The sequence below is a fragment of the Lingula anatina genome, chromosome 9 (genome assembly GCF_051362555.1).
Source record: "Lingula anatina isolate TDL-2025a chromosome 9, LinAna3.0, whole genome shotgun sequence".
Lineage (NCBI taxonomy): Eukaryota > Metazoa > Brachiopoda > Lingulata > Lingulida > Lingulidae > Lingula > Lingula anatina.
In genome coordinates, this window is record NC_141775.1 from 6,938,298 (window position 1) to 6,958,641 (window position 20,344).

General features: G+C 38.6%; 2 protein-coding genes across 2 annotated transcripts; one reads left to right on the top strand and one right to left on the bottom strand.

Moving 5' to 3' along the window:
- Window positions 1–640: 640 nt before the first annotated feature.
- On the top strand, window positions 641–11,438 carry LOC106153630 (uncharacterized). Its single transcript, XM_013527628.2, has 17 exons — window positions 641–816; window positions 1,796–1,823; window positions 2,036–2,209; window positions 3,736–3,795; window positions 4,683–4,805; window positions 5,215–5,337; window positions 5,691–5,813; window positions 6,183–6,323; window positions 6,817–6,933; window positions 7,238–7,360; window positions 7,674–7,862; window positions 8,036–8,158; window positions 8,399–8,635; window positions 9,285–9,527; window positions 9,961–10,146; window positions 10,383–10,826; window positions 11,099–11,438. The coding sequence occupies exons 1-17, from the start codon at window positions 739–741 to the stop codon at window positions 11,152–11,154; spliced, it is 2,568 nt and encodes an 855-aa protein (XP_013383082.2). The 5' UTR covers window positions 641–738; the 3' UTR covers window positions 11,155–11,438.
- Window positions 11,439–12,029: 591 nt separating this feature from the next.
- Window positions 12,030–20,080, bottom strand: LOC106153631 (uncharacterized). The gene is made up of 7 exons (XM_086995297.1): window positions 19,302–20,080; window positions 17,867–18,022; window positions 14,542–14,802; window positions 14,118–14,282; window positions 13,487–13,645; window positions 13,252–13,334; window positions 12,030–12,831 (listed from the first exon to the last, which is right to left on the bottom strand). Exons 2-7 carry the CDS (start codon window positions 17,982–17,984, stop codon window positions 12,688–12,690), a joined length of 930 nt encoding a protein of 309 aa, XP_086851423.1. The 5' UTR covers window positions 17,985–18,022; window positions 19,302–20,080; the 3' UTR covers window positions 12,030–12,687.
- Window positions 20,081–20,344: the final 264 nt, after the last annotated feature.

Here is a 20,344-nt window from a genome sequence, read left to right on the forward strand (position 1 = left end):
CCCAAAAAAAAAAATAATAATAATGATAATAAATATGTAAATGAAAAAGCAAAATCTGTTTCAGCTCCCTTTGGATATTTAGAGACCTTTAGATCCCTGAGGTTTAAAATAGTAGTAAATAATAATGAAACAAAAGCCCGAAAGTCACGAATGTGATATCCGTTCGACGTGAATGAGGAAATGATCACAATGAAGGTTATTAGGTTATTAGATTCGATTTGCATGAAATAAAATACGAAATGAGCTTTTCGAAGAATCGTGTTTAGTCTAAATTAAGGTCCGGGTGCGGAGGACGTAAACAAGTCTGGAGCATGCCTGTCAGAGTATAACACGACTGCGTGCTGACGGCTATTACAACCCGGAACTAGGCCACGGTAAGAGAAAATGAGGCTGACGGACCAGGGCAATTGTGAAAATACCAGACACCTTTCTTTCTGGTTTTGAAGTAATGTGCAGACTGCTCGGTAGGTGAGGAATGATATTTACTATTATATTAAGTGAAAGTAGATTTTTTGCACGTGTGTAGCTGTATAAAGATGCACAAGTTTCAAAAGGGAAAGAATCCGCGATTGGAAAGTGTGCCCAAAACTGGGTCCCACTCGGTACTTCTGGTCACCATCGTACACGCTGTGCCGATATCCGGCATAATAAACTCGCCCTGTTTTCACTTTAGAAGTCCTATTTAGCCGGTTGCCTTTAACACAGATTCAGTAAAGTAAAGAAATACAGATAGCGACTATGAATCGTCTTCGAAATCTCGCCTTTGTTTTGGCGTTCTCCTTATTAACCGTAGCAGACTGTTCGACCGGGACACAGGTAAGGTTTTGAAAGTTTGGTGGCGTTTTCTACCTTGGCCGAAACCGTTCGTGCTTCCCCTTTTGAGTGCGGCGCGTTACTCATCGTAATTTCCTTCTTTGAACGCACAGCCCCTTTCGAAAAGTGATCAGAAATAATATCATTAGGCGTAGAGGTAATGCTGCTCTATGCGTGTGAGATTTTAACAGTCTTTTGGCACCTTGCGGCAGGTCCCGCAGTGAAACAAGGATTATGTTGCCGCAGCAATATCGCGCTCGGGGACGCCTGTTTGTTACTTTTAAATGCTCCCTTTTTTGTTTTAATGGCTTAAATTACTTTAATGGTTCTTAATCAATCAGGGAGACAGTAGTTTGTGGTTTTTGGTTTGATGCACTATATGGTGCTTCGCGTTTAATCTTCTACATATAAAGCGCCGCTAACGCTGCTGTACGTGTTACAGTGTACTGAACCCCAGTGTTGAGAAGAAAGAACCTCTCGCGCAGCGCTCCTCGTGTGCATAGTCACGGAATATAAAATCGTTAATATTGAATCATTTTCTTTGTTCTTGTGACCCCAGTGTATTCAATGTTTATAGATAAATGGATTGGATGCCTCCCTAGTTAGTATTGATTTGTTAGTGAGTGATTTAATTGATTACTATGTTTGTTTTTATTTATTCATCAATTTACTATTTTAGCTTTACTATAAGTTAAAAGATTAAAAGATTAATTTTTCAAACATATTTCGATATAATGCTGACGTAAATATTTTATGATTCAGATATACATTCTCCTTTTTTTATTTCATATTTGATTTTTTGTTTTAGTTTTGTTTTCATTTATTCATTTATTTATTTATTTATAATTTGTTAGTTTCATTGTTTGTTGTCTTTTTTGTTTGTTAGTTATTATTAGTTGTTGTTTTTTTTTTAAATTTAAAAATCATGTACCGAGTCTCATAGCTTTAATGTGATACAATTTTATCAACATTGTTGCCGCAGATGACCGAAGCGACCTCGACGTCACAAAGTGAGTTTATTTCTTATTTTATCTTTAAGCAACTTAAACGCTTGAACACACTCACCTAGAGAAATACGACGCGTTATTCAAAAGACAGTGACTTAAACAGCTTTTAAGTAGCGGAGACATTTCAAAAAGTTACATTTTTAACAAGGGTTTTTTATTCGTTAATTATTACACCTGTCTGCCTGAGCTTCACACATGTCATAATTAATATGCAGGTGGAGAAGACAATGCAGAGAGAAATCTTGTTGCTCTGAAGAACACGACGCTCCCTCCCAATCCCTGTGACGCCGTAAGTTGCAGTCATGGCTGTGACGTCAATGATGATGGCGGCGCTCACTGCACGTGCCCGGTGGGGAAGGAATTAGACGTAGACGAGAAGACGTGTAAAGGTAAGGTTATTATTATTATTATTATTATTGTATCTCTGATTTCATTTATTTTTTCTATTCATTATGTATTGATTTGTTTGTTTATTTGTTTGCTTATCATAAAATTTATTAATTGAGTTATTTATTAAGTTATTTATTGAGATTGAGTGAGTAAGTTACTTAGAAACTTATATACTGGTATTGTTTATTTATTTATTTATTTATCAGACTTCTCATTGTTACTCATTCTCGAAATCTCCGTTCATTTTTGTCGTCATTCAGCAATTTAACTTCACTCTTCTGTGCGTAAACTCATTTATTCATTTATTTACACGTGCTTTAGTCATGCCATCCATCAGTTTACTACATCTGCATGCACTTCGTTAGATGCTTTGATCGTCCTTGATATATATGTATATAGCATATATATCATCCATTTAGCATATATATATATATATATATATATATAATAAAAAGAAAAAAAGAACAGCAACTTTTTTTGCCCCGACCGGTTTCTTTCTTTCTTCAGGGGGTTTATTGTTTATTTGCTACTAGGTGATGTCATAAACGCTAAAATGTGACGTCTGTAACAATGGGTGTTTAATTGTTACTTTTACCAATGCTTTTATCTATTCAATGTAGGTTTATACTTATTAATGAATAGATTTTCTTTCATTTCTCTTTCTGTTTGGGTTGTTTCCCTAGTGAATTTATAAAATGGGAATACCGTAAAGTCCTTGTTTTTGTTCATAGGGCATTCCCTAATATGCCCACTCACAGACGTGCACTGATCAATATTTAGGTTGTCTTATTTGTTGTCTGTGAACGGTCATTCTATGTCGGAGAGTGTCTCCAGTTTGTCCTATATAGTTCTCACCGCATCCACTGCAAGTTAATACACAAAATTAAATTTGAGCTAGTCCAGGTGAATGGGTGTTTAATTCTAAAAGTAAGTCCATTTTTAAATGTTAGATGGCTCCCCTCTTTAATTAGTGGGCAGGTGCCACACCTGGGTACCTCACATTTCTGTACTCGTATTGTTGAGGTTTCCATATTTGTCCTGGAATTGTTTTTCAATTTTGCTTTTGTTTAAATTTGCTTTAGTGATGGACTTTGTCTCTTACTCTTTATAATCTGCATTTCGGTTAGTATCTCATTCATTTTGTCATCTTGTTTTACCAAAGGTAAGTTTCCAGTTATGACATTGTGTAACATTTAAAAATGGACTTACTTTTAGAATTAAACACCCATTCACCTGCACTAGCTCAAATTTAATTTATGTATTAACTTGCAGTAGTCATGCCATCCATCAGTTTACTACATCTGCATGCACTTCGTTAGATGCTTTGATCGTCCTTGATATATATGTATATAGCATATATATCATCCATTTAGTATATATATATATATATATATATATATATATATATATATATATATATATATATATATATATATATATATATATATCATCCAACCAACGCTCCCCTCTGACTCACTGAAAAATGGCATTCTAGTGATATCACAAATTGTTACCGTCGTTTTAGATATCCCCATCAAGTGTCCGGCGGGGTACAAACCTAATGCTGCCAGGTCAGGATGTGTAGGTGAGTTGATATACTGCCTCCCCCCCCCCTACCAGCTAGGGGTTACATGTACCTCTGAAAACTGATCAAATGAACAAAACTTGACATTTATTGCGTCATGGATCTTGCACATATGACAACTTTGTTAAACAATGGGCACAATGGTTACCACTTTTTGTTGAAGGGGAATAGCAGTAGCATCCCTTTCTTTATCTTTTGGGTTTAAGTTTTCTATTATATTTTATTTAATTTTGTTTTGTTAATCAGCAGGCACTTAGAGATGAAGTTACTATATTTGAGTGAAATGGACAGACAACTAATTAGTCTATTTTTGTAAACACAACTGTGTAATGCAAGGATAATATACATATTAGCAGTGACCAAGTATGAGTGTTGTGCGTACGTGGGTATGTGTGCGTGTATGAAAGGAACATATATATATACTCTATTTGTGTTTATTTATTTACTTATTATTATTTTTTTCCATAATAAAAAAAAAATTTAAAAAAAAAAAAAAAAACTTGACATTTATGGTGGGACTTTTTAATACACCACCGAAATTGGAGTGCATTTACCATACGTTACCCTATACTCATACGTCCAAAATTTGCCTTAGTCCCCAGAATTGTGACAACAATATTTTTTCCAGTGTCTCCTTTTTTTCGAAGTAGGGAATTAGGAATTTATTTATTTATTTATTTGTCACAACCAATGACGTTTTGTTTTTGTTTGAATTTTGTTTGACTGTAGTTTTATTTTTCATTTGTTTATTCATTTGTTCACTCATTTGTCGGGCTTACAAACATAATAGTTTTCGTTTGGGTAAGTGTCCGCTACGAACAGATATCCGACGATACAACCGTTTACATGTTTATTGTTTATGTTTTTTCTTCTTCTTCTTTTCTAAGACATTGACGAATGTCAACAGCAGCCTCCGGTCTGTGGCCACTCCTGTGTGAACACACCCGGCTCGTATCAGTGTGGTTGCCCGGATGGTTACCGGTTACATCCCAACGGCATTCATTGTATCGGTGAGTCCATGAGCAGTCCAAAATGCCAAACACTGGAAATGAAATAATTTGTTAAGTCCGATTTCCTTGGCGTTGATGCATTATTAATTTACGGTTAATGCCAGTTTTCCGTTTTTATCCCCATCACACTGTTACTTGAAATTAGTATATACGATCATTTAATAAACCGATAATTAGTTTCAATTTGGAGTGACATATCGTTTTTCATGATTCTAACCATGCCAAGACTCCCAGGCCAGTTCTTACATTCATGGACAGTACTCCCTACAATTTTTTTTAATCAAAATAGGCAAAAAAAAATCATCATCCAAACTTCCAAATCAAGGTACTTAGTGTTGCGTTTCAACGTGTACTTTCACTTATCATTTTACGCTTCAAACAAACATTTCCCACCCGTCTTTTTTTTCAGACATAAATGAATGCAGAATAAACAATGGCGGATGCTCCGACACGTGTTATAATACGCCCGGATCTTTCAATTGTAAATGCCCACGTGGATTTCAGCTAATGGCCGGCGGCAAGATTTGTGAACGTAAGTCAAGACAAACTATAGGAGAACACGTGGGGTTAATTTAGGTTCACATCGAGTTGTCACTAGATGTTTGTGATATATCTCTGGCTTATTCTACGAACACATCCATGGACTGTAGGAATAAGATTTTAATGACGCCATTACCCAGGTGTCCCCTGGTAAAGAGTGGCAAAAGTTTGACTTGAAACATCCTAAACAAAATCCCGGCATAATAACAAAACGCGCTTTCAATCAGTAATTAGAAAAAAATCATCAGATAAGTACGTGCACTAAAGACCCCGTTAAAAAAAAAAACTTGCAGGCAAGATTTTGCAGCGAAACTTAAATATTTCCCTTTCATTTATCTATATTAGAAAAGTACAAATGTCTTGGGTTCGGATGTGCACACAACTGCCACCAGGCGGAGGTTTGGTATGAACCTTACTGTACGTGTAACTTGGGCTATAAGCTGGCAGATAATGGAAAGGACTGTGTGGGTAAGGACATCGCTAGCTTTGCAATCACTGTCAGTTATCTCCTGCATATAACTTTATTTATGTATTTATTTTTTTTCTTTGGTCTGTGTATTTTTAATTTACTACTTATCTTTTTTCATTTGTTCATTGGTTTATTATGTATTCATTTGTTTGTTTGCAACGCTTAATTCAAAGTCCACGTACTAGTAAACTGCATACAGTATATTTCTATTTACAATGAACGTGTGAGTTGGTATTGCAGATATTCTGTTGGAAATGGAGGCATTTAAAACCAACAACTATCGGTAATTCACGGCCATGACAACAGGATTCAGTTTAAGAACCCGTGCTTAAATGCAGTTTAATACCCGCTATAATTCCATTACACAGATATGAACGAATGTGGATTCTTTCACCGATGTGACACTAGTTCAGGAGCTACTTGTGTGAACGTAGTTGGGAGCTACAAGTGCGTCTGCAATGAACCAAATAAAGTCCTCAGTGCTGACAAATTAAAATGTGAATTAAAGGGTAAGCCCAACGTTCTAAAGAAGGCATGATCTAAACAGACGCACACCTGTGTCTAGTTCTTGCTTATTTATCAAAAGGGTTATTGTGTTCTAAGCTGTACAGTGTGCAGTGTATGTTGCTAATAATAGTAATGATCGTGATTTTTTCAGTTTATTATAGAATATACAATAGAAATTCATTTCTGGTAGCTCGTTTAACTGTGTATACCGTTTCTATGGGTCAGGGTAACCTCGGACTGGTAACTCACTGACCAGATATAATTGAACAAAATAAACCACAAAAGTTGTTCAAATGATGTAAAATCGTTGTATAACTTCATATGTTATTTATTTCTTTAAGTAGCCCATAAAAGGTTCTTTAAAGAAAGAAACACATGACTAAAATTTCCCTCTTCGCGAGTTGATCAGTGCCAACCATTAAAATCCATATGGGGTCACAACACAAGTTACTCGCTCAATTATTCTATGTTCATTTGAATTAAATCCTTTTCTAGCGCAAGTGACCTGCTCGTCTTTGGGGTGCAGTAACGGATGTGACGACACACGCTACCCGCCTGTTTGCACGTGTCCCAATGGTTACCGCCTGGACACCAATGGACGAGATTGCTCAGGTGATTGTTTACATGCACCGTGATGCACGTGTATGTAAAATTCAGCTTTTTCCCCTCTCTATTGACTCACGTAGGCGAAAAAGGTCCTGCTCACCGTTAATTTTTTAATTCATCTATTTATTTAATTCTTCATGTAAATTTATTTACATGCTTTGATCCTAGAACATCACTGAATATTGTACAATTCCCCGCCCTCCACACCGTTTATTGATATTCATCAACCTCACAAGTTTATGTCACTAAGGGTTCCTGTCTTATGAGAAGTAAAGTAACATAAAACTTATACAGATCAATGTTGTTTTAGATGTGGACGAGTGCGCTGAGCAAACCCATGGCTGCACGGACACGTGCATCAACACCGCTGGAGATTACCGCTGTGAGTGCCCGGCTGGTAAACGACTCAGCAACGATCTGAAGACCTGCGTCAGTAAGTGTCGGGTTTCCATCATTAAAATCCACAGATATTTAATTACCACGTGTCATTTCTCGAAATGGTGAAATCGAGTACTCAACCCGCCTTCCCAGCTACTGCCCTCCCCTCTTGCAATTTCAACTACATGTAAATCAACTACCACATGCCTTTTCAGCTCCTCATCCTCTGCCCAAGTTTCAACTATTTCAACTATCACGTGGCATTTCGCGGTATGGTTTAACCGCATCCTCACCTTCCCCCCCCCCTCGTCCCCCTCCCTCCTGGCCCCCTAAAGCTACAGCTAGTCATCATTCCTTATCAATTCCAGGCCTTTCACACGTGGCGTGTCCCATGCCGACACTATTCAGGGGCAGCGTGAACTGCACGTCCACTTCGTACAACCCAGGCACCATATGTACCCGGTCCTGCAGAACAGGGTTCGCATTGTCCGGTCCTCCCAGCATCAGGTGCCAGGACAATGGAGTCTGGACCCCCGACATCCCGGCACAGTGTACAGGTAAGTAATGGCTGCACGGGTTATAATATCATAAAGCCTGCAACATGGTGTTGTCTCAAGTTTTATGGTTTTATACTGGTAAGTACCATTGAAAAAATCCTACATACAAAGTACATGTAGATGGAATTTGTATAATGTCTCTTTTTTTATTAAAAAAAGACCTTGGTTTTCAGATATAGACGAGTGTGCAAACAACAATGGCGGCTGCGAACAAACCTGCATCAATTTCCTTGGCCAACACGCATGCGCGTGTCAATCAGGATTCCTCCTCAGAACGGACCGAAAGCATTGCAAAGGTGACGAAAAACATTATTTTTTGTTTCTTAACAACGGGTTTCAGGCAGGCATATTTAAAAGGTTACCAACTATATATTTCAGTACCGAGTTACAAAGAAAATTCAATTATACCGGTAAGTCAAAAGAAACGCAAAGAATACAGTTAATGCATCGTACCCACAAGACCATTCTACATGTATAGTCAGTGTGTGTTCTACACGGATACCCTGAATGCACATTTTCATTTTCTATTCCCATAGACGCCGAAAACCCAGAGTTCACAAACTGCCCAAGCAACATAGAAGTCAACACGCAATTGTCCTACGCCACTGTCACGTGGCCGGAAGTGACATACACAGACAATGTCGGGGTCGTAAACGTGGTTGGTCCACAAACTAATGAACAGAATTTTACCATCGGAGTTCATAAGGTGAAAATCACGATATTCGATGCTGAAGGAAACTCGGCACTTTGTTCCTTTAAGGTCCACGTGAAGGGTAAGTATTGGCGTTTGTGCCTTATCCTGCGTAATAATATGTGTTATCTTATGAGAATTTGCCAACTGAATTTTTTTGTTTTTCTGAAAACCGACATATATTACAACTGTTGAATTTCCATAACATTTTCTACGATGGAAGTAAGTTTATTTCTTCATCCAGTCTAGCAGTACTACTTAGACTATAGTCTATTTAGACTATACTGACAGGAATGACGTCCGGAAACAAACCAGATTATAATCCTAATTAATGGTTATACTTTTTAATATTTCATTCACTAAATTGACAAATGTTTTAGCGATCATGTTTATTCTCTTCCTACGTTTATTGTTGATTCTGACCACGTCCGTAGGCAGGTGAGGGGTGTTGGGGGGGGGGGGGGGAGGTTTCTGGGATTCAAAAGAACCGACCTTTTGGCATGAAAAGATCCACTCTGAACCAGAGGTATTCTGCCATTTCTCATGTTGGATCAATTAAGGGGTTACAGTTCAACTCTTTTTCAGCAAAAATCAACCTAGCTCTTTCAAAATTGCTGGCAAATCCTCTGCTGGTGCATAAAGCTTACCCCCCCCCCCCCCCCAAACCGTTCAAATAACTGAACTTTGGTGTTCGTCTTTTTATTCCCCCGTTTATCCGTTTTATTCATTAGATTTGGAACTGCCTGTCGTCAGCAATTGCCCGGATGACATCAACAGGTTTGTTCTGGAGGGTGTCATGGTGAAGGAGGTCACATGGCCCGAGCCAACTTTTTCGGACAACTCCGGCAGCGTCACGGTGACGGATAACATTCCCACCGATAATCTGTTTCCCATGGGAGAGTACAATGTTAGATACCAGGCTGCCGACCCGAGTGGGAACATCGCCGTCTGTACCTTCTTGGTAAACTTGACACGTGAGTATGCAACCATAAGCTGTACAAAAGTATTCTCACAAGACTAATGTAGACCCAAATAGTTAAACTGTTTACCGTCCTGTTCGCAGAAAGACCCATTGTATATATATTTATGTTTTGGTCTACTCTTTATTCTGTCAGTATATATATATATATATATATATATATATATATATGTATTAAGTTGGCATTTTGCAAAGTAGGCCTTAAACGAGAAATCTTTTGAGTCGCACTTGACTGCCCAAAAACTCAAACTTGATTAAGTGGAGATGTACAGGCTGTCTGTGCATTGAAGCACTTCGATGGACTCACAACGTTAAGTTAATGTTATGAATGAGGTAAATGAATTCAAAATGACGCATGTTTCCAATTGTTTGCAGTATTTCCCGCTAAAAAATTCGCCTTAAACAAGACGATCTTCCACTTTTTCCAGGTGTCAACTGCCCTGATCTGAGGCAACCAGTTAATGGTTCAATAACGTGCGATACGTCAGCCATCAATCCCTTCTGTGAAGCGAAATGTGATGCCGGTTTTGAATTTCTGAAATCTCCCCCCGAGCAATATGTTTGTGGAGCGGACGGAGGGTGGATCCCTTCTGACAACGTCCCGGATTGCCATCGTAAGTGACGTAAAGACTCCCGCCAAGGAAGTGATATTTTTGCCTGCGTTGATTTGTTAGATAATTATTTTCAGTCTAACTCAAAACGTCATGGGCAGATTTTGATGAAATTTTCAGGGTGGCTAAGAAATGCTTGCACTTATGATCAATTCGATTTTGGGGGCGACATTAAACACAGTTTTTTTTTTTTTTTTTTTTTTTTTGGATAATTTTCACATTTACTCTCATTATTCTAGGCACTTTCACGCCGACTGCCGCAAAAGCAACATTCAGCGCCCGCTACGCTCACGTGTGCAAGGATCCGGAAAACGACCCAGTATTTATCAAACAAACCATAATGCCGATGTTCCAGTCTCAGCACGTCCAGAGTCTCCAGTTCGCCTGTATCAACAAACCCTGTATCTTCACAGACCCCGTCATAACCTGCAGAGAAAAGGATCTACTTCTCACGTTCTCCAGTAACGAAGACCTCTCAGGGGGGCTGGACCTGGATGCCTACGTAAACGGCGTTTTAGCTGAAGTCCAGAAACAGAGATATGACTCATTTTTTCTCACGCTTATCATTCCTGGAACTCCGGAGTTCTTCTTTCCACCAATCGCGGATTTGGAAAACAGGAAGATAGACGTTCAGCTCAGTTTGACATGCGCAGATGGACAGGTCCAGATACGTAATAAATGCGGTAGGTGCCCAGTGCTTTGAGTCATTGCGTTAGTTGAGATGCGTGCAATAGTGTGGCGAATAAAGACTAGGTTATTCTGATTGAAACACTCGTTTTTAGGACTGGATTACGTCACGGGAGGACGTAATCACAGCTCTAATTAGGCACTTTCATGCCAAAAAGCCAACTCATTACTGTAACAGTTTTGAAAATTAAAGATGGGACATGGGGCGCACACAAACAGCGATAATGATTGGGAACCGTCCTTATATGACTTTTTCCTTATATTTCAGTGGAGTGTCCGCCCGGGGAGCCAGACTGCCCCCTGATTCAACCTGGACTCGCGTAGAGACTTTTAAGAGAAGAAAATGAGAGGCTGTGTGCAGTGAACTCTTCGACCTTGACCTTAGTCTGACATCACGCCATTTCCAAAGGCAGATGGACAGTGTGGCTTAAAAACGTGGTCCAAATAGATATAGCCAACTATGGGCGCACTAAGAGAATTCTTGCACAAATCTGACTGCGGGCATTTTTATCCGGCTATAAATCGTGATAAATCTGCAGACTTTGCAAATTGTTGATTTATACGCAAAGCGGGAAGACTTTCAGGAATAAATATCCCTTCAATATATATATGCCCTGTAGAAAGTTGTAGTCTTAACGTTTGCCTGTTCATTTTCATTATGCCTATTACTTCAGACCCACCAATTGAAGATACCTGGACCGAATGTTCAATGGAATATATTCCATCAAATTTCGTGCCTTTTTGTATTCTGCTGTAATCCACCTAGAAAATATTTCTTACGGTTTTGAGGATTTTTTAATGTGTAATAACTTTAATCTCGTAATATTGTAAATCGCTTTTACTCCTTTTGCTATGGTTGCTAAACGTGCATGCATGGTCAAAGGAATGAAAAACAAATTAATGGGATGGTTCAGAACTGGAAACTCATCTCTTTTTCATCAAAATGAAAATTAGTTTTCACAGTTTATTCATACACTTGTTTGTGCCTAAGCCAAACAAAATATACTAATATACAAAAGTTTGTATACATCAATAAACGGTTGAACATAAAAGTCCGAAGGTTCATTAGTCCAAAGGTTTATATGTCGTCAGAGGTCCTAAGTCCGAAGGTTCATTAGTCTGATGGTTGCTCTTTCATTGCTTGCTATGTGCGTCTTAAATTACTTTTGTTTCCACGGTACCTTAAAATTGCTCGTCTCACTTGCGAACTCAAACATTTTTTTTTTTACTTTGTACACTCTCATCTTTCTCAGTACGCCAACACCGGCGTGTATGTAGTGGTATTTCCAAAGTGAAATGACGAATTGCCGTACAGATAATAAGACATAATTCTCAGTCTTTATCACCTTTTAAATCGCCGTGCACGCACCATCGTTAGAACCCTGCGTTAGACGGACTTAAATACTAATTAACGCTCGTAATGCTGTCCACTCCAAAAAAGTCAAAGTGGCCATGATGGCGCGCCTAACAACTTCAACTGCAGGACGTTTTTGCCGCACACGTCGTGAAAACGGCGGGGGTTCTCTCCGCTGCTTTTGGTGTGGAACACAATGCTGGGATTGTGGTAGACGAGATTGTGCGAATTGTGCTGACTTTTCACTCTCGTTGTGTCAGGAGGCTGGAGAACTGGGTCTATGGACCCCAGAACTGACCGAATGGTTGACCTTTCTACTGTGCGTTGCGTCTGGATGAAATGGATAGATTTGTCAAAAGCTACTGAGAGGTTTTGTATTTGAAAGTCACGCTTATCAGTACCTGCGTCCCATTGTTGAGATTATTTTAAGTTAACCGGCATGTTTAGAGCAAGATAATAGGAGATATGTTGTCATATTATTCGCTTTTCTATATAATCTTTCATTATATACCCAAACCATTTACTTCCTTATTAACTGTTATAATTTCAATCAAAAAGTTTAATTGTTTTACCTCCTGACTTCGCTCCGAGCCTCGTCTTTGTCTGAACTGGCCGGACTTCATTTCACTTGCAATACAACGTGCTTTCTGAAATAAATACTTCATATGACCAAAAGAACGAAATTGTCTTATTCACAAACTCAAGATTATCAATCTTGGTACCAGTACATCTAAAAACCTAAAAAAAATTGTTGATATCATGTGTGGGAGGCGTCAGGGTAACAATGATTTGTACGGGTCAGAAGAACCCTAACCTATACGAATCTAATGGACGGAATACTCGCCACTGCACGAAGTTTTTCACATCTCTCAACTACACTCAGTTTTTTTAAATATACAATAAAACCTGCTACGAAAATGACCCTTGGTTTTCAAAATGATGAAATATTAGAAACGGAGATAATATCTGCATTATAAGACATTGTGCGACTATGTACAACCGGAGGTAAAAATAGCAGCTTTTGAGGTACAAAAAGTGTGAAAGATAAAGTGTTCACCTGTGCTTACCTTTGCGCTGTGTATTAATGCTGAGACACCGAGAACGACTGCAATCAATGACATTCCCGCGGCAGTGAGACCGATAATCAGACCTGGAACCAAGGGTTTATTCTACAGTTTATTGTATTGCCCGTGTTTTTTATGCCCGGCCCACACCACCAAGTACAAGCTGAGCTACTGACGTTTCAGAAGAATAAAAATAAAATTGCATGATTTCGAAACATTTATAAAGAAAATCGCTTACCCAAGTCGCAACGCTTAATTCCTATTTCTTGCGATAAGTAAGAGCAACCCCCGTCGGTTGTTTCAAGAACTTTTGGCCTGTGAGTCGTCTGCCCAGGCGACGAATTTTCTCTTGTGACAGCGTCGGTTGACGTATTCACGTGTTCGCATGGGGTGCACTCTAAAAAAAGTAGGCTAGTTTCAGCTTACACGCGTGCAAAATTACTATTTTAAGTCAAAATTTCTACAGCAACGAGACCTATGAGGTTGATGTACAAATACATTTTATTTGTAATTGATTTGCTTTTTTCATAACTATTGTTTTATATAATCAGTTGTTTTTTCCTGATATATCATATGCGAATTGCCGTTACCATCTAGACATTGACACAAACAGAATGATTATGAATATTTTTGTAAAAGTATCACGTAAAACGGTTGAATTATTTACAATGTTTTGGACAGTTTGAACAATCGTATAATTAGTTACACGTATTGTAGAATAGGCGCTGTGTTTAAACTGGATGTGTTTATTGTCGATCTTAAATAATAAAATTAACGCAAAAGATTTTCAACATAAAGGTATTAATTTTCACAGACTGCTTTGTGTTCGACAGGAATATTATTAAAATAGCACAAACAACAAAACTCACCATACTGACAGATAAATGGAAACAAAGAATATCGGCCTGCACACGGAAAATCACTCCATTTCCATCCGTCAGTTTTCCTCATAACCATGCAATCCTCGTTGTGGTATCGAGGCCAAATCGTTTCCGGTTGACCCTGAGCCCAGTTGAAATAGGTCACAGCTTGGCCTGGTGAAAAATAAACACTAAGTAAACAGAGACTTTGATGTCGGTTTTGCGCGCCAATGATATAAGGCAAAAACCATGTGATTCATCCCATACAATGTAGCCTACTGGTACTGGTACTATAATGTGATTCCTTGAATAGATTATGGTCGCGGTTTACCAAATACACATACATGTACACAGAGAGAGAGAGAGAGAGAGAGAGAGAGAGAGAGAGAGAGAGAGAGAGAGAGACGGGAAGGGATTTGAAAACAAGATTAACCTGAGGTCCACATCCAACTGCCTTCGTTTATCACATCACTCCCTCCCATCCACACGGCGCTATGGGGAAGACCATGAAGTGTCCTTGAAAGAAATTCCATGACATCTCGGTCTTGGACCTCAGCTAATCCCTGGCCGTGGGTTTCACAGAAAGCCTTAGCGCCACGCCAGTCTTTTCCAGTGCTCACGACATGGTAACACGTGTTTCTGTGCGCGAAAACGTCTTGTTCGAGGTGATACATACAGTCATTGTCTGGGAAACCTAGAAATAGATGTTCCTCATTAAAAAAAATACCATGCTCTGTTTTGGGGTGCCACATGATGTGATTAGTACAGGTTAGTTTTAGTCGGAGAAATTGGGTTGGTAAAGAACGGACTACGGTTTCTAGCGGACTTTATTTACTGTTACACCGGTACCATGTAGGCCTACCTCATTTTAATATTCCTGGAAAACCTTCTGCAAACGGTCATTTTGTGTCACATTTACTGAATTCGAATTACTGAGTGTGACTTCATGATTTGCTCAACATCCAACAAAGTAGGCCCTACCTGTATACTTAAGCACTCGACCACACAATTCCTTCCCTGACAAAATTTCAAAAAGTAACTAATAGTGGGTGCTTTATCCATAAATGTTGCTTAAAATATTAACCTTAGATCATATGGTTATTTCATAATTATTCAAAATAACATCGCTTTCGAACTTTTTTGGTCGATTGTATATGTTGGAACTGTAGGGACTCATTTCCAATGCAATTACTGGTCTACGTACATCGATCCAACTCCTCGAGGACTCTAGCTGAATGCAATCAGTTTGACAGATAAACACGCCTCCTTTGTTTTCAACTTAATTACTTCTATAACCACCAGCTTTTCTGTATTCTACTCAACGCAAGGTGGAGTTGGATCGATCTATATAGAACGATAGTTTCAATGGGAATGGGCTCTGGGGCATAATGATTATGACATGCGCACTTATTGTAGTTTGCAATGGGCACTGCGGTTATTTTGGTTGCTGCGGCGGTTACTGGTAGCTGTGATTTAGAACTTTGTGGTTGATAACTGAAGCCGGCGACACGAGGCAACAACTTTATACCACACGACACGGGTACACCGCATTTGAAAGAGAAAGATAAAAAGTCATGGAATTTTGTTTTTGTTGATTTGACTTTTTCTGCAGCATGTCCTTTGAGGTACATAAATGTGTACAAAATGTGCATTCAATTTAAATATTTGTGTTGAACAGTAATTAATCAAAAGTGTAAATCAAAACGATGTATGTTCGAATATTTTTTAATTATTGCCGTTGGACAATTTCGGGCAAATTATTGTTTAACACGACCAGGCGTTTACAGTATTTTGGTCCTTTGCGGTTGGTACCTTGGCGGTATGTACAGTTGGCTTCAGTGGTAACTAAAATATTAATGTGTCCACCCCCCCCCCCTCCTCACTTCCCCAAGAACCGTCTCCTAAGCCACTTAGTACGTGAATAACGGCACGTGTCGCGTCGTGTAGCTACACATTAAGGACGCGATAAGGGCAATACAAAGGCCCATTGGTCAAAGTGGTGGGCACATTATTGTACATTTTGGGTGCGTTCGACTTAGTTTTAAGAGGTGTACTAAGCACAAGGCGTCCCCCGAAGTGTTCGTTCACAGCAGGACACATGAGGAAGTCACTTGGTGTGTTTGGGTAAGAGCAAAGCGTTTCTTACTGAAATTTTACAGTCTCAGAGCATATTGATGGACCCTCCTGCCTCCCCCCCTTCCCCCCATCGAGTTTACGGCTGCACGTCCCTGAGCACACGCCCTGTGTGCGTGTTGTTTCCCAATTTTATCAGAAGAAGGATGTTGAAATCTGATGCTTTTCAACCGGGCTGCAAATCCATCCATACAGTGTTTGTTTGCGATGACCTTTCAGGCCCGTAGCTTGGGGGTTCTTTTTCTGAAAAAAGTGGACCTTTTACATTGAAACCTTTGTGTACCTAGATCAAATTTTACCTAGAATGGTCCTTTTCTTGACAAAAGGGCAGTTCTTTCGAACGCCCCGACCCCCCCCCCCCCCCCCCCCTTTTCCCCCGGCTACGGGCCTGCTTCTAAAATGAAATCTATGCCAAGAGACCTCCCGGAAAAGGACGGCCATTACCGGTAGAAAACAAATCACTCATAATAAAAAAGTAATTGTTCTACACGCAGCTTACTGCCCATGATTTTATCGTTCCATTTATGTAAGTTTGCTCGGAAATGATTCATTTTAGTGAAAAGACCTCCCTCGCACACTACATCCATTACTTGACACATAAATTAATTTAATGCTTTAATGGTTTACCTTTCTGCCAAACAAAGATGTTTGCAATCTTCTACCGGAAGTATCTGTGCATTCATCTAACAAAATAATACAAACTCTCGGGTGGATCTGAATGTTAATCCTATAAAATGTTTCTATTTTAAGATTAATCTGTTATTGATATGGTGTTGTATTTTGACAAATTAATATGAAAAATTTGTAACAAATCATGGCGCATCTCTTCTGGTCATGTGCATTAAAGCGATATCAAAACTGTGTGTACCCAAAAAACAATCGGTCTGTGCACGTTTTTCGGAGTGTTGACATTGTAAAGTCGAGCAACTCGGCTACAGAACGTGATGTGGTTCAGTAAAATCATCACAGCTTTAGAGCTACACGTACATGTAGGACATTTGATAAATGAAGCGCAAACCGCCAGAAATAAGTAATGGCGGAGGACAACTAATAGATATAAATATCCCTTCACCGCAAACGTTATTAATGTATCCTTCCTTGCTTTAAAAATAAGTCATTTATCGCAGAAAATAACCACTTGACGTGACTGCAGATGTTAAAGTGTGGTGTCAACGAGGCCCTACATGTGTTGGTTCGTATTCGTTTTCTTCATGGTGGTTAATCTGTAATAACTCTTAAATAATGGATAAGTCAGAAATGTTGGCGGTGTTCAAATTGAAGCAGAGCACTCAGGAAGGATTTAGGTGTAAAGATATACGGTGAATTCGTAGGTTTTACTGCCTACATGCCAATGTTTTATACATAACTATAATTTAAGAACCGCAGCACAATGTTTCATCGGATATTTATTTCGCATTGAATCTCTTTTGAAATGTTTATAAATGTACCATCAAAAACTTGCTAATTAAGGCAATGTGCTAATTTTGTGGTATACGCACAGCACATGAATAACAAATAATAACCCGATGGTTTTTAACGTTTTGAATTGTTCGAAACACATTTAAAACATCAAACCAATATTTAATATAAAACAACATTTAAACTGTTTAATACTATGCCTTTACCTGTAGCCTCTGGCAGTTGAAAAATGATAAATATTCCAAAGACGAAAAAAGCGCTGGACACATAAGTAGGCTTTTCTGGATAATTATGCCTTGATCCCGGATAGAATTGAGTAAACATGGCGACGGTCCATGTCGTACAAAAATGGAGAATATATTCTGAAAGAAATAATATATGATTTCATAAAGAAATACTCATCAGAGTAAACTCTATTCCTCGTAGACATGAATAAAAAGAGTGACGAACGATTCTATACTCGGAGAAATGGGAGATGTATACTGAAGAAATGTGATGAATAATACTAATAAATGAAATAAATAATCATAAATATTTGTGATAATCTAAAAAAAGAAAAATGTTAATTAACTGGATGTACCTTAACTTAAAACGACACTGCATTTTCACTATCGACGGGCGTCAGGGTTTTTAAAGCCATTTGCGCAAAACGCCGACTTTAAATTTGATTCACTGTATTGCTTTCAAACAATTTTGATCAGTAATATAGCGCTCACAATGGAATCTTTACATATCGGTTATAGTTTTAATCATGTATGATACGATATTTTTCTCTTATTTCAAAATGGGACAGCTAGTGAGTCATGTTTCACAATTCTTAGAAAATCATATCAAGAAATATTATACCAACAAGATTAAAAAAAGCAACGAAAGGCGCTTTTAATCCTGAGGACCAAAATATTATTCGGCATTGTTGAATCTGGTTGTAAATTTAATGTTCCATCAAGCGTTCCAGTATCATTAAGATGCCATCAGTTCGCCAACTCGCCCAGAAATATGACTTTAATGTGATTCTGCGTAAACATTTCAATAACTTTAAACTTTGCTCGGGTTAATGGCTCATGGATATGTTGAATATTTTTACAAGTACGACAAAAATTACCCTCAGGGCGCAAGAGATGGGAGAAACGCATTCCTCCCTCTCCCCTCCCCCCCCCTCTCTCTCTCTCTCTCTCTCCGCCAAATTCATAATATGATCTTATCTTCAAAAAATTTTAAAGACATGTACCAGAAGAAAATCATTTTTATGAAAATTAATAACTATAACTATTTCTACGCTTCAAGTTGTTTTTCTGTTTCCTTTATTAATTTACTTTTCGGGTTAAGTCAAGTAATGAATATGTACATTTTACAGCTTTAAACTAAAATCCAAATAGACCCACTGGCCACCGTCGGAATTTACCTATGAGCCCATACTTGGCTTTTTGTTATGAAGTGTATTTGATAGGTAATCAATACCATTATATATTCGACAGAAATAGAAAAAAATTAGTCTTTTTCACTGCCTAAGCTGTGTACGTATATACATGTACAGGCAGCACCCGTTTTCCCATCTTTTTATTGTCCTCGATATATTTTAATATTAAGGACAATATTTTTAAAAAATCATATCGCTATGGCAATTGTGAGTTTTATACTTACCAGCTTCTGACCATAGATCCTTCACTTCTCTACTGAGTTACTCTTACTGACCATCCATCTTTTATCTTTTATTTCTGTCCAAGAGAGATACTGAGCCAATGAAACGGTTAACATGAACTGATTCTCTCCAACGATTTTTTTTCTCTTTGTCGAGTCCTATCAGGTATTCCTCTGAAACTCTCAGAGAGGTAGACAAATATCCCAAAACGCCTCTGCATGAAATAAAATACGCTTCACAGTTCTGTTATATTTTGGGTAGTGCTCGAAGCAGCACACAGCTAGCAACATTAAGGTCTAAGTCAACTCCCGAAGTCTTGTTTTTTTTTTCTTCCTTGGAAACACTCCCAGTTGTCCTTGCTGATTCCCACGAAACGTTTTCCGGGTTAACCTCACACGGACAATTACAACATGTACATTGCATATGACCGGAACGGACACGTTTATGTTGTTATAGAATCCGGACGCACTAACCATCCCATGTAGTTTCCTGGACACGTAAATCAGTAGCTTCCTTGTGTTATGCCAGAAAAAAAGCCCCCCATCCATTCTTTGGAAGATAATAATTGGGAAAAAAAAACACATTTATCAATCGCGAGACCTCGTGCTTTATATGTAGTAGAGGAGGTGGAAACGTCATGAAGGCGTTATAGGAGGGCCTATCCACTGCTTACTCTTGCTTTTCGTATCCTCAGAGCAGCTTTACCGGTAGTTACTAGGGGTGCATATACATGTAAAACCCACCCCTCTACCAGGATCACAGAAAGAATCTTTTCCGCTGGATATTAACAAATTCAAACTTTTCTCTGACTATTTCTCCATTTAAATAGTTCATACCACAGTCATAGAAAGGATTTTTTATTGCTGGATATAAGCAGATTTTTCTGACTATTTCTCTATTTGAAAAAAAGGGGGAAAGAAAGAAAAAAGGAGAAAAAAGCTGACGTCATCAAGCAGCTGGTAGAGAGTAGGTGAGACCGGGTAACCACGCGACCATTGTGCGACCATTCACTCTCACCCATGAGCTATCAATCTATAACAATTAA

Coding starts and splice junctions, on each gene's coding strand:
- LOC106153630 (XM_013527628.2), top strand. CDS start 739: ATGAATCGTCTTCGAAATCTCGCCTTTGTTTTGGCGTTCTCCTTATTA. Junction 3,796..4,682: donor TGCCAGGTCAGGATGTGTAG/GTGAGTTGATAT, acceptor TTCTTTTCTAAG/ACATTGACGAATGTCAACAG. Junction 10,147..10,382: donor CAACGTCCCGGATTGCCATC/GTAAGTGACGTA, acceptor TCATTATTCTAG/GCACTTTCACGCCGACTGCC.
- LOC106153631 (XM_086995297.1), bottom strand. CDS start 17,984: ATGTTTACTCAATTCTATCCGGGATCAAGGCATAATTATCCAGAAAAG. Junction 14,283..14,541: donor CAGTTGGATGTGGACCTCAG/GTTAATCTTGTT, acceptor ATTTTTCACCAG/GCCAAGCTGTGACCTATTTC. Junction 13,335..13,486: donor AATTAAGCGTTGCGACTTGG/GTAAGCGATTTT, acceptor CCTTGGTTCCAG/GTCTGATTATCGGTCTCACT.